The sequence below is a fragment of the Neospora caninum genome, chromosome VIII (assembly GCF_000208865.1).
Source record: "Neospora caninum Liverpool complete genome, chromosome VIII".
Classification (NCBI taxonomy): Eukaryota; Apicomplexa; class Conoidasida; order Eucoccidiorida; family Sarcocystidae; genus Neospora; species Neospora caninum.
In genome coordinates, this window is record NC_018395.1 from 1,843,275 (window position 1) to 1,856,376 (window position 13,102).

At 50.6% G+C, this 13,102-nt stretch overlaps 2 protein-coding genes across 2 annotated transcripts; both read right to left on the reverse strand.

The window, feature by feature from the left end:
• Nucleotides 1-755: 755 nt before the first annotated feature.
• NCLIV_032240 (Catalase, related) lies at nucleotides 756-6,535 on the reverse strand (the record flags this gene model as incomplete). The annotated part of the gene is made up of 9 exons (XM_003883420.1): nucleotides 756-866; nucleotides 1,117-1,221; nucleotides 1,718-1,941; nucleotides 2,690-2,945; nucleotides 3,541-3,754; nucleotides 4,507-4,902; nucleotides 5,548-5,615; nucleotides 5,834-5,893; nucleotides 6,419-6,535. 9 exons carry the CDS (start codon nucleotides 6,533-6,535, stop codon nucleotides 756-758), a joined length of 1,551 nt encoding a protein of 516 aa, XP_003883469.1.
• A 4,435-nt stretch (nucleotides 6,536-10,970) lies between these two features.
• On the reverse strand, nucleotides 10,971-12,595 carry NCLIV_032250 (conserved hypothetical protein; the record flags this gene model as incomplete). Its single annotated transcript, XM_003883421.1, has 3 exons — nucleotides 10,971-11,044; nucleotides 11,353-11,395; nucleotides 11,789-12,595. The coding sequence occupies 3 exons, from the start codon at nucleotides 12,593-12,595 to the stop codon at nucleotides 10,971-10,973; spliced, it is 924 nt and encodes a 307-aa protein (XP_003883470.1).
• Nucleotides 12,596-13,102: the final 507 nt, after the last annotated feature.

Sequence of the window (13,102 nt, forward strand, 5' to 3'; positions counted from 1 at the left end):
GATGTGAAAAACGGGGAAGACGCACTATGCAGGTGGGTCTGTGCGGTGATGAGCCGGCTGAGAAAGGTGTACATACACCCGATCTTCCACCTTTCGGAAACGGTAGGCGCAAAATCTGGGGCTACACTAACGCAAAGAGAATCAATCCCCAGGAGTACCGCAGCGACCTCTATCTCTAGGCGCCACTATAACCCCCCAAGACCACTGCAATCGGTAGCTGGCATTCTCGCCGCGCTCACATTTCTTTTTCCTTCTTTGAAAACTCGCCCGAACGCAGAGACTAAAGGATGGGAGGAATAAACAAGGCCCCGAACGTGAAGATGACGTTGTCACCTGAAATCAAAATGGGTTTTCCACGGATATCTACGAGTTCACACAGGCCTATCCATCTACATGAATATCATTAAGCCTACGTGTGCGAAGTTGCAACGAGAGAAGGACGCAAGAGTCTGCATGATTTATCCGTATTTACACGCAGGTATTAAGCGGATCGAATCCTGACACAGAACTGAGCCACTTGGACGCAGTGGGAAGAACAGTACGGCCATCGTTCTCCTCTCTCTCTGACAGCTCGTCTCTGTCCTAGCTCGTAAGGCCACGAAGACGGTGACCTCCTCAGCACCGAAAGTTCAGATGTGACGCGCTTTTCTTTCGTCTTCGATAGAAATTTGTCTCGCTTTCCTGTGTCTGTCGTCCTGTCGCTCCGCTGTGGGTCTTCTTTTTTCTCTCGTTCACTCAACCGGGGCAGCAAGCGCCTACATCTTGGCTGGGCAGCATGCCGCAGCCGGCATGCCGATGGCGCGAGCGACGCGCTCGCCGTACTCGGGATCGCACTTGTAAAAAATCTTCACTTGCCGCTCTTGAATCTGCCACAGCGATTGCAGAAAAGATTAGACCACACAGCCGGAAAACCCTAAACCCCCAAAGATGTGCCAACCCCGAGATCTGCAGTGTGAGAGGCTGTCCTGACCGCTTACGTGCAACGACAATTCTCCAGCTTGTCTTGAGTGGCACTGGATGAAAATGAAGCTAAGAAGGACTCGGATCTACCGTCGAATGACAAAGCAATACAGACACTACAGGAAAGAAGAGTAAATGTAAGTGGTCGGTGCGTACATCTCGTCTCGCCTGCTTGAGATCCTCGGCGATGTTGCCAATGAGCGCTTCCCTCTCTGGCTCAGTTAAGACGTTTCGATAAAAGATCCCGGGCTGCTCAAAGTCCTAGAAGAAAACAGAGGAGAGACGCCAGTGAAACTCCCGTGAACGCGTCCGCAGTTACACGTCACAAAGCGACGAATAGCCTTCCTCGGGAATTTCTACATATATGTTTAACGACAAATTCAGAACCAGACTTACCATTATACATGTGAAGATAAACTCTGCAATTTGTATGTCGGAGGTATTCCCATATAAACGTAAAAATGGCACTCATATTTATATATATATATATATATATATACACTTACGGGAACAAATGTGTTCGGATTTGTGTGACGTTGTGGAAATGTGCTCCGGTTGCCTTGTGATGCCCGTGTTTTCAGAACAGTGGTTTTCTTCACAGAGAGAGCAGCTGCGACGTTCATTGAGGTCGATCCCTGAAGTCCTCCCTCCGAGTTGTGGAACGCCCTCGTCTGCTGACAGCATTTGCTTAACAGTCCCCAAGCCGAACGAAAACATAAACGAGCGAGTACGGACACGTCTCGCTTCTGTGGCTTACACTATTGGGGTGCTCCTGAGGATGACATCCAATGACGCCGCTCACTGCGGTCGTTCCCGACACAGCAGCGTTTTTGTCTTCCTTTGGAAAGCCGTTCACACTGTTTGGTTCGTAGTTCGCCTGTGCTCCTTTGTTGCCGTCGACGCACATCTGCCCATCGCGGACGGAGTAGTCGCCTCCACGAGAGTTCCACGGGCGGTTCACAGGAATTTGATGGTAGTTAGCTGCGCGAAAAAGCAGGAAACAGAGAAGTGTCTTCGAAGTTGGCTCAGAGCACCCGAGGCTGCATCCTCCACCCGCACGGCCCCTTCTGTCAGACAGGCAGATGCTTTGATCCAGCTTCGATGCGTTTGAGAATGCACACGACCTCAGAATGTATACCTCCAGTCTTGGCGATTCACGAAGACGAAGGCAATTGACAGAGTACTGAATTGAATGTTAGACTGTGGAACCCCCCCAAAATTTACTATGCTCCCCAAAACGCAGAAAGACATTCGCGCTAAAGAAATGTGTCCACGCTGCGTACACACCGGCGGTGCATATCGGAAAACGAGAGACCGGTAGTCCCAGAGGGAAGGATACGCCCCCGGAAATGTGCTTGGAAACTATCCATGACGCAGGGATTCAGAAAAAAAGAGGCCCCCGAAGTAAGCCGAGGAGGAGACAGAAGAATGAGGATATGAAAAGGGGCGAGACCTCGACAGAGAGGACGAAGAAACGGGCGTGGAGGCAGCACAAAGAGGGAGGGAAGCAAGCTAAACGAGCACCGCCAGAAGGACAAGCGGAAGAGAGAGAGAACGAGATATGGCGAGACAGGGGGCGACGAACGTGGAGGCGAAACAGACTGAGGAAAGCGGCATGCGAACAGGTCATGAGAAACGACCTTAAATTCAAAGAACACCAGATGCGGTTAAGAAGACGTAAAAGGCGTTCGCCTGTCGATTTTGAATTTTGTCGAGGTCACAGCCTCACCGCCAAGTCTGTGTCGATGTGTGTCGATGTACGAGAACAAACGGCCCTGAAGCATACGATCTTCGCTCGGCTCAATCCCTGGTACCATATGGGCTGGCGAAAACGCCGCTTGTTCCACGTCCTGGAAATAGTTTTCTGGGTTGCGATCCAACACAAGCTTGCCGACGGGGATGAGAGGATAGTCGTCGTGTGGCCACACTTTGGTCACGTCGAAGATATTCCATTTGTACGTCTCTGCATCTTTCATAGGCATAACCTGAAGCAGTCCCAAAAAACACATAGAAAAACACGAGAAAACTGGTCTGCGTATCCGTGAAGTAACGTAGAAAAGCGACAGATAAACAAGCCGACACAGTGCTGGATCGAGCGCAGCAAGCGTGGTCATGTCGGGGTTTTTTCGCGTCTTTAGGTGCAGCACGAACAGACAACCTGTATGCCGAAGAGAGTCAAGGCGAGCTATTTCTCGGCACACGCAAGAATCGTGTAGACTACCGCCTTCCACTTCGACACCCTCCCGGTTCCGGGGGCCGAACGTAAAGGATTTTCTCTGCCACTCGCTCAAATCCCACCAAAAGAGACAAACGGGTGAATCCCTCAAGAACTGACGTGAGAGTGGACACAAGTGACCAGTCGGTTACACTGTTTTCCTGGATATCGCTCTTGTGCACGAAGAACGCACGCCGAGGACAGAAGTCGTACGCTCCCGTCGAACACGGCAAAAGGGTGGGAACTGGAGACCATTGAAACCTAGAAGGCACCAGCCTACAGAAGACGCGCGGAACTCTCGACGGTCGTTTGGTCCAGAAAGAAATCGCTGGTCTTTCAAAACTCAAATGAAACCCGCCCTGTACCTGAATACAGAAGGTCCAGGAGGGAAACTCCCGCATGGCAATGGCGTTAAAGAGGTCGCGAACCGCGTAATCGGGGTCTTCGCTCTCGAGCTGTTTCGCGCGGTGTCTGTTCAGGTTCTTGATTCCTTGGTTTGACTTGAAGTGCCACTTGACATAAAAAGCTTCGTTGTATCTGTTTCGGGAAACACACAGAAGAGAAAGCACGTGGAAAGACCTGAAAATCGAAAAGGACAAAACGGCACGGGAAGTAAAACGCATCGCGTTGCAGCGAACGAGTACGAAGCGGTCGGGAGGCAGCAGGCAACAAATCAGTTTCCCGTTGCGTCGTTGCTATCTGTTGTTTGTAGCTTCGGTGATGATGTCCACCTCCTAGCAGGGAACAAAGAGCCTCTGTACTGTAGTCAATCAACTCAAGGGGCTGCCGACTGTCAGTTCAGCCACGAGCGGCGTTCGAGACAAAACTAGTCGGCAAGTACTACAAAAAACAAAGAAGTATATACCTGTCTATCTCTACTTATACGCCTATGATTTATTTGTATACGCATGCGTGTATTTGTTTTCAATAGGGACACAGACAGATATATAACAAGTGCACAGGGCCGTCACGAGAGGGAGAATTAGGCGCCTCTAGGCGTGGGCAAGTATGCCCCTTCTTGTTGAGGAATGTGGTGGTGTGTACAGGCCGAGGAGATACCAGATGCATCTGTGCGCATGCCTGCATTCTCACATGCGGATGTAGCCACTGTACAGCTTGGCACCCACGAGCAACCGTCATATTCAAATCGTTGGAGTGGACCGGCACGGACGGAAAGTGGGCGCATACGAATAGACAGATTCGGAAAGAAACCGGTAAGAGTAGACAGTGCGTTGGCGCACGAAGACGAAACACATATGTGTGTTCACGAAGATAAACACCTATCAGTCCACAAGTTTTATCCGTATAAACAGGTATCTCCCAACCCCTACTTGTTCACGAATTTGAAGGTGTGACTCCCGAAGCCATGCATATGGCGGAACCCGTCCGGCGTTCCGCGGTCGGTGTAAAGGAAGGTCACTTGATGCACGCTTTCCGGAACGAGCGAGAAGAAATCCCACACCATGTTGGGATCGTGGAGGTGCGTTTGCGGATGGCGCTTTTGCGAGTGAATGAAATCGGGGAATTTGATGGCGTCTCGAATGAAAAAGATCGGAGTGTTGTTCCCAACCATATCCCAGTTGCCCTCCTCCGTGTAAAACTTGAGAGCGAAGCCGCGCGGATCGCGCTTCGTATCCGCACTCCCCAACTCTCCAGCCACTGTCGAAAAACGAGCAAACACAGGTGTGCGCTTCCCGATCTTCTCGAACAACTTTGCTTTGCAGAATCTGGGGAAGAGATGGGACGCAACGGCAAAGAGCGCGAGGGAAGGAATGGGGAATCAGAGAAACGAAAACCAGAGGCAGGAAAAGGCGGGAGCAGCGGAAGAAGCAGAGAAGCGGAAAACGCGAGGGGGGAGGAAGTTTGAAGAAACCACGAGAAAGAGACAGAAAAGAAAGAGGAGAGCCGGGATGAGAAAGGAAGGCGAAGCAACCGAGAGGAACAGACGGAACAAAGACACGGAGACCAAGAAAGCGGGAAAGAAGACAAGAGAGCCGCAGGCTCAAAAGGGAGGTCTGGTGGGAAAAGACGACAAAGGAGTGTGGAGAACTTGAAAAGCGAGGTAAAAAGACATTAGAGGAATATGCCCAAACAAGAAACGGATCGACGAAAGGAAGCATCCATTTTAACCCAAGGCAGACGTAGAATCAGTCTGTGGCAAATAGGTACCTCAGCGCCTTCTGTACCTGATATATATATATATATATATGGGTGCAGGCACATACCATGCACACCAGCGTGTAGATATGCCAGTATACATGTGGGTTCCCTCGCGAAAGGAAGAGACATCGGCACGGTGTAGACAGACGTTGAATCATTTTTGCACGCGACTAACGAGAACATTCATTAGGGAAAAAAGGAAATTATCTCACTGGGTGATATCGTGAGTAACCTCAAAGTAGCCGAAGGCGCCAGCGCCCTTGGCGTGCACGACGCGCTCCTGTACACATAGCACGCAGCAGGTGAACTCGGATCGGGGTTACTGCCCCAACGACTGGAGGAAGGGTAACTGCCCATCAGCGGCAGTAAACAACAACGTCGGGCAAGCTTTATTCACAAACGATGGTAAGATGTATGTGTGACTCCCTGAGCCTTCACGCACGTCGCCAATTCTGTCGGATTCGTGTGCTTGTAGAAGGCTCAAAATGTGACGCTTACCGGAATGCGTTCTCGATCGAAGTGGGCCAGCTTGTCGATGAGATGGAAGTTGCTCAGGACCTGCGTATAGTGCAAGGACACAAGGACGCGTAGGGGGAAAAGGGAGAAAAACGCGCTTCAGTTCTCGTCACCACGTGGTCCGTTTAACGGCTACCAACACACCACCGGCAAGCGTTGCTCAACAAATGGCAATCCACAGATGTTGCCACTAAATGTGGAAATAGCAGTGGAAACACATCCTCTTGTCCACGCGAGAGCCGACACGTTTGTCTGCACATATATCTGGTGCGAAACACAGAAGAGAATACCACAACTGAGAAACGGGACCGGCCTTGCGCACAATTTTGCAGAGCAAACATTCATATCTATGTACACGTGGCGTGTGGGAGGCAGACAGAAAAGGGGTAACCGAGAGATATATGGATATACACGTATGCGAATACAGCAGTGGGGCCATGCAACGAGAAAATTTGTTTATTACGTGGTGTCACTGAACCTTCTTTCTCTCTACCTATATATATGCACACATACGCACGTGATGACAGATTGCCGCGCCGCGAGCGGCACAGATTCTCTTGTGCTTACAGCGGGGCCGAAGGGTCCAGCCGTTACCGAGTTTTGGTTATCGTCGACGGGGTTTCCGGCCGAGGTCGTGATGACCGGCCCATACGGCTCAAATGCGGTGGGCGGAACCTGTGTCATTGTTGTTGCCGGCGTGAGTAAGTTTTCCTTCGAGCGTCAAACGAACAGAAGGATCTCCTGATAGCCCAAAGCTGGATGGGCTGTCTTCACCTTTGGGGCGACGTAGAACAGTGTGTTTGACAAGAAGCGAAAGCACGCCTACATGCAAGCGCGTACAGCCCAGGCAAAACGAGGAAGTGGAGACAATTCCCCCCCAGGTATCCACAGATACGTGCATATGAACGTCTGCTCGTCAGTGTAAATAGTTATTTAAATACGTGAGTGTACATGACTAGAGTCTTGGCGAGCTTTGGCCTGCAATATCTTTCAGCGGCATTGGTGTGAGGTAAATGCGGATATAATGGGGCTTGAAGGCGTTCACTCCTATCTCAAACTGAATCAACAACAGAAAAACCATCTGCCCACTGACTTCCAAATCCAGTGAAAGAGTAAACAGAAAGAGAAAGCGCACAGTTCAAATCCCACGGCAGCAGCGTCTGCCTGTGAAATGCTAGTTCGGTGTAGTGCAAAACACATTCGCATGGAAAGTATTCAATGCAAAGCTGTTGCTCATCTGCCACAAAATCATGATGCACGTGTTAATTCCTGCTCCATAGTAACAACCGGCTCCTGGTTTTCGTGCCAGAACGGACACTTTGAATAGCAAAACTTGCCAAAAGTGTGGCCAGACCAACAGCTGGTTTCTGTAAAAGGATGAATCGGCAACTGCTCTCCCACTTGCCTCTGAAAGTGCAAAAGTGGTATTCTCGGGGTCGCAGAGAACCCCGAGACAAGGTCCGACTATTACAGTTTCGACAACATTTTGGGAATTACAGACGTAGCAGAGATGATCGAAGGATCGTCACCAGCTCCCGAGTCATTAGCAACCGACTCACAATCCATAATTTCCCCGGAATCGCACGAATGTTACTCGAGAACAGACGGAGAAGCAACGCTGACTTCATATTGTCTCTCTTGTGCAACTCATGAAGTGGTACTGTTTTCTGTTTCCTCATGTGATCATCTTCGCTCAACATCAAGCCAACAGAAACTCTGTTCGTTACCCAAGCCTACCTCTGGGATGCATACACGAAAGCACGGGAGTTTGCTTCAACAATGCTACAACACCCCAGCCGCAAGAGCGTTTGAAGTGTCCTCACAGAAGTTCAAAAGACTAATGTTAAGGATCGTTGCTTGGCACGCCGCGTGAACAAACATGAAGTGATGCAGAGCCGTTTCCGACGAAGTGCCGGGGAAACCACGCTTGAGCGGGAAAAAGGCAGGTCACGTCCCTCAGGAGCATGGACAGGGCGCAAACTCACTAACCAATGTACTTTCGCACAGAGCCACGGGCAAAAACGCATGAAACGGCCACTGGTGATAAGTGTAGAAGTCGGAAGTTTTGACTATTGCCCGTCACAATGGAAAAGTGGGGAAAGCGCGATCGCGGAAAGCTACACGGGGTGGGGGGGGCAACCGACAGCACACACTAGTTATTCGGTTCATTCCGAACGTGTCACAGAGTTTTAGAGGAAAGGAGTAGAGTAATCGTGATTTTTGACTTCCTCCAGTGATATTCAAAGAAACGAAGTTTCCGAAATCGTGCTGGGCATTCTAGAGTCACTCACGTGTGTGTAGTAGTAGTAGAAGTAAGTGTAGTCCTTTTCGTACACCTACTGCTCAAGATCCCATGTCCAGTGGCATGACTGGAACAGATGCGTTGATGAAGCATACAACTTGTTCAGACGCTTTGAACACGGACAGGCAGAAAGACAAGGCATGAATGCTCCAACAGAAATAGTGCCGCGCATTCACAGTTGGAGAGGAGAGCCTGTTCTGCGTCTCAAATGGAACCCCGTGCCTCGCATGACGTAGTGTGGCACTCCAGTAGGTAGCCGCCGTCAAAAAACCTGTAGGCATTCCGGCTTTGTAAGCCTACGAGTGGCTCCAGTACGCAGAAAGCAAAAACGTACCGAGCAGACCGGCCGCATCATTATTATATGTCTGATGCATAGATACTGTATACTCTGTAGGGGTCAACTGAATTTGAGTTCCGACTGAATGAGAGCCTCCATTCTCGTGAGAAGAGGATCAGGTAAAAGAAAGGCCAACGACAGTGAATTTTAGGCACGGCATGTACACCTCGCTCGAGTTACATAAACCACGCGAAAGAACAAGCTGACTAGCCGGTGAAAGAGCTCTGACACCGCAGCGACTTTTTCCTTTCGTGGCTGAAAGAGGACGCATGGTCGTCGGAACTACTGTGGTGTCCTGTTCCCGTCTCCGTAATACATCAACAGAGGCAGGAGCACATGCGAGAAGTGTCATCTGCTTTCTTTATTTAAACGTTTCCATGAGCCACACACGAATCACCAGGATCCTATGAGGACATGACAGGCTCTCCTTTTACATGAAACAGCGTTGTTGATGCCAATTAAGCCAAATGAGTATTCGAACACGCAGCGACTAACGAGGGTGTCCTGCGCCAGGCAATGCGTGAGTACATTAACAGACACACAGTTCTCCTCACAGGGGCATACTCTTCAAGGTGAAAGTGGAGTAAGAGTGAGCGAGGGGACGTTTCTGACGATCTTAAAATAATGCCCATCACTGCAAGAGGGTGGGGGTGCTGGAAGAATGGAACATCCTCGTCCCTTGATATCCGCACCAAACAAAGGATGACCTTGAGCGAACAGGAAAAAAAGATCCGAAAGCTTGAAAGCAGGCAACCTCAGTTTCACCATCAAACACTCCGCAGGTGAAGTCACATGTGACACAAAAATTCCTGCTACAAAACAAGGACGTCGTGAGAGCAGAGCTTGTCAGCGTTCGGCAACAGTCCCCAAACGAAGGCGAGACAAACAAATCTCTCTATCTCGGATTTGCCACAAACGTGTATTCCTGCATATACACAAATATATAGATCTGAATGCTTGTAGATACGTATATGCATGTATAGCTGTAGGTTTTTCTATCGAACAATGGTTATTCACGTGCATACTTCGTGTACACACGCCTTCAGTCCCTTTCATCGATATGATATGCACACGCTCCAGTAATACGTGCACATGGACAGGCATCAGTCGCGGTGAGAGTGTATGCTCTTCTACGCGTGTGCTTGCTGTCTTGTATACATCAACGCATGCAGAGGAAAATTCAACACAAACATCCGTATCATTTTTTTGTGCACGCTACTGGACCTGGACGGAGTGATCTTGACAGCCGCCAACGTGGTCCCACTCCCAGAAAGGAACAGGGACGAAGAGACAAATCTCAACACCGAACTACAGAACTATATTTCTGCATGCTTTTTCTTCGCATATATATGTATGTGTGGAAATACTTAGTGATATGAACACGTAGAAATACCTGGCAAATGAGTTTGTGGTCCAGTGGCCTTCATCGCAACCCACCATGTTGGTGACGGCCTCACAGAAAAGGCCTTTTGCACGAGCTATTCGACGTGAGAACGCTATAGTGTTCGGAATTAGAGATACACTCTCACCCGAAGTCATTCAGGTTGTAACCTTGGACCAGAGAGCCATGTGTACACTCTGCTTAGGCAGAGCCACGAGGGAGGAACAGGTGTTTGGCCAGAAACAGAAAGTCCCTCCCTGGGCTGGTTTAAGTGGCTCTTGTTCCACCGGGAGAAGATTCTCAGGTTCAACCGAAACGAAGAGACCGCCACGCGTCACCTATGTTTCTCCTTTTTTCGTGCAAACCCTGAGAGGAAATCAGCGTCTTGGAAGATTACAGAGACCCCCTCTAAAAAATTGGGATTTGCCTCTGTTTAGCGTGTTGATGATAGTTTCCTGTTGCCATATTCGTTTGCGACGGGAGGGCCAGAACTGTCTCGTGCCGCACTCCGCGCCACACGAAATCACCATTTCACGAGAAACTTTCACGAAAGAACTGATCTTAGAGCCACGGCTGCACAAAGCATGCAATATTTTGGGCATGTGGTATTCACTCATCTGCATACCGTCGTCGCGTCCTTAGAACCGGCGAACGGAGCAATTTTTGCTCGACCGTTCTGAAATGGGTTCGTCAGAGAACCTCCGTTCTCGGGGGAGGCGAGTAGATGAGCAGACGACACAGGCAAGAGACACAGCTCTTGTATGCGAGACACACACATCCCGTCGACGTTACAGCTAGAGAAAATGAGAATTGGTTATTCCCTCTTGCATCCTTCGCCGCCGCAAAGAAGATTAAAAAAAAGATACACTGGACCTCTTGGTTTGTGGCCTTCGTATACTCCTTTCCTTCCAAAAGGTTATCTAGAACACTCTGACGGCGTTTGAACTTGTGAGGCTCCACTAACGCGAAGTGCCTTTTCTGTATCATCTCGGACGAGTCCCTTCCACCTGGTCTTGCTTGCCGTCTCGAAATCGTCCCTCCTTTGCGGTCAGAGAGACGAGATAAACACGGGCGACGACAGGTGCGTCTTCCTCAGCGCCTAATCTGATCCAGGAGGAAGAATGGACGTGCCCCCTGGAACCGGGCCCGCGCCTCCAAGGCCCAGAGTAGTTCCTGTCGAGCGAACAGATGAGGAGAGATGCAAAAACGGAAGGATGAATGGAGACGGGAGTATGAAGCACTTCAGGGGACACAGTGGTTATAGGAAAGGCAAGAGAACAAAGAGACCAAAAGAGATGCGGCAACATACAAAACGATGTACAGACAAAAGTAACACACCAAAAGAACACCGTCCGCGTATTCTCTACACATTTTTCCTATCTCTATAGTTGGGGCGCGCGACGACGCCCCCGTGACACTGCTAGGTGGTCTGGCGCACATGCTGTCGTGGCGCAAAATGCTCTTTGTTGAAAAAGACTTACGTTGTCTTTGGACCCAAGTGAAGGAAAGGAAAATGAGAAAAAGCTGAACACATAGCGTGGAGAAGACGAATCACAAAACATGACTGAAACGGCAAGCTGACACGTCCAAGCAAAGGGGGCTGCTCCGGCCTCGCACACGGTCAAACCTACCACGTTGCTAGTCTCCAGGCTGTTTCACCGAAAGACGGACCAATATGCCAGCTGACTGAACAGTCCCCACGCTTTCTCCGTCCAGTCATTCGCAGTTCATCTGTTTGCTTCGACTAATGACGGCAAAGAGTACAGCTTCTGAAAGAGTGCTCCACTTCAGAATCACCATGTGGGAGAGAGCGCGGAACCGGTTCTGTCCAAACCACGTGACGCTCAGTTCCCTGCGCTCGAGTGGAAAAATGTGCAGCTACGACTCCGCTGTAGCGGCTGTACAAATGTGACTGACCTTGACAAGAAGATTGAACGTGGAAAGGCCAAGAGCCCAATTGTGTATGCCGTATGTCCAGCGGACCCGGAGATTTTCGCTCTCTGGAAAGCAGAGTTCAGCGTCGCCTTTTTCGCAGCTCCACGTTGAGTAGGCAATGAACAGCCACGTAATCTCCACTACGGAGGCAATGCAGAGGAGTACAGCGTACTGTCGAGCACCTCGAAGAAGCCTTTTGACGCCAGTTACGCTCTTTGTCTCCCCGTCGACGCACCACAGGTGGTACCCTACTAAGTAAAGGACAAAGTTGAAGTCGGCCCTTCCAAGACAGGCAAAGAGGGAAGAAACGAGAAGGACCATAATGCATGTGACAATTCCCCCGCGGAGAGTACGTACGCCTGGCAAGTCTTCCGAGGAGGCATCAGCAAGGCGACTGCCTAGCCATCCAGCACGGAAAGAAGGTGGGAGAGCAGGGAGAAGAGCGGGAGGCTGGTTGTCATGGATGACTGTAACTGGAGCCGAGGACATAAAAAAGCTGCCGCCTGGAAGGACAGCTTGGGGGGGGTATGTGAAGCTGCCTGCGGCCGACGGCGCAACACCCGCGGATGGTAAACCTTGCGCACTCGTTACATACACCATTCCTGTAGCAGCTGATGCTGGTCCTGCGCCGAACGCAGACGGGACTGTGGCGGCAGCGGATGGCATTCCCACAGAGGGACCAGCTGGTGTGCCGCTGCTTATGAGAACAGCTGGCCGCGTGGGCTCGTTCGCCGCTGACGACACAGGAGCGTACTGGGCCGCATACGGATCGGGGAGTTGCGCCGCCATGTCGACGGAGAAAGGAGCTACGGAAGAACCAAAGGGTGGCTGAGCACAGAAAAGAGTGAGTCCTAAAATGGCCGCTCCGCCGGCTCAGGCGGGAAACATGCTGACGTGCTGCACCGGCCGCTGGACGCCTGTGAAAAACGGTCACCAAAAAGGCTCTGCGACGAAGCCAGTGTCTGTTGCAGCGAGAAAGCAGTTCTCGAGCGAGGACGGCCGAATCCAGAGTGAAAGGGGGCAAAGGACGCTCGGAGCACCTTTGAGACGTCGTGTGGGCCCTACAGGCCTTTCAAGTAGTGTTAGAGAAAATCATGCGAGGAGACAAAGTCGTCTTGAAGAAGCTGCGAGTTTGCTTTAACGGGCACAGCTCGAATGAGTCACGAGACGCGCGCCGGGGCCGGGGAGGACCACAGGACAGGGAGAAACAGAACAGGATTTTGAAACCGACGAGAGCGAGTGTCTGTGAAAGGAAGCAGAAAAACCGGGGGGCAATTCCTCCAGTTTACTTTAATC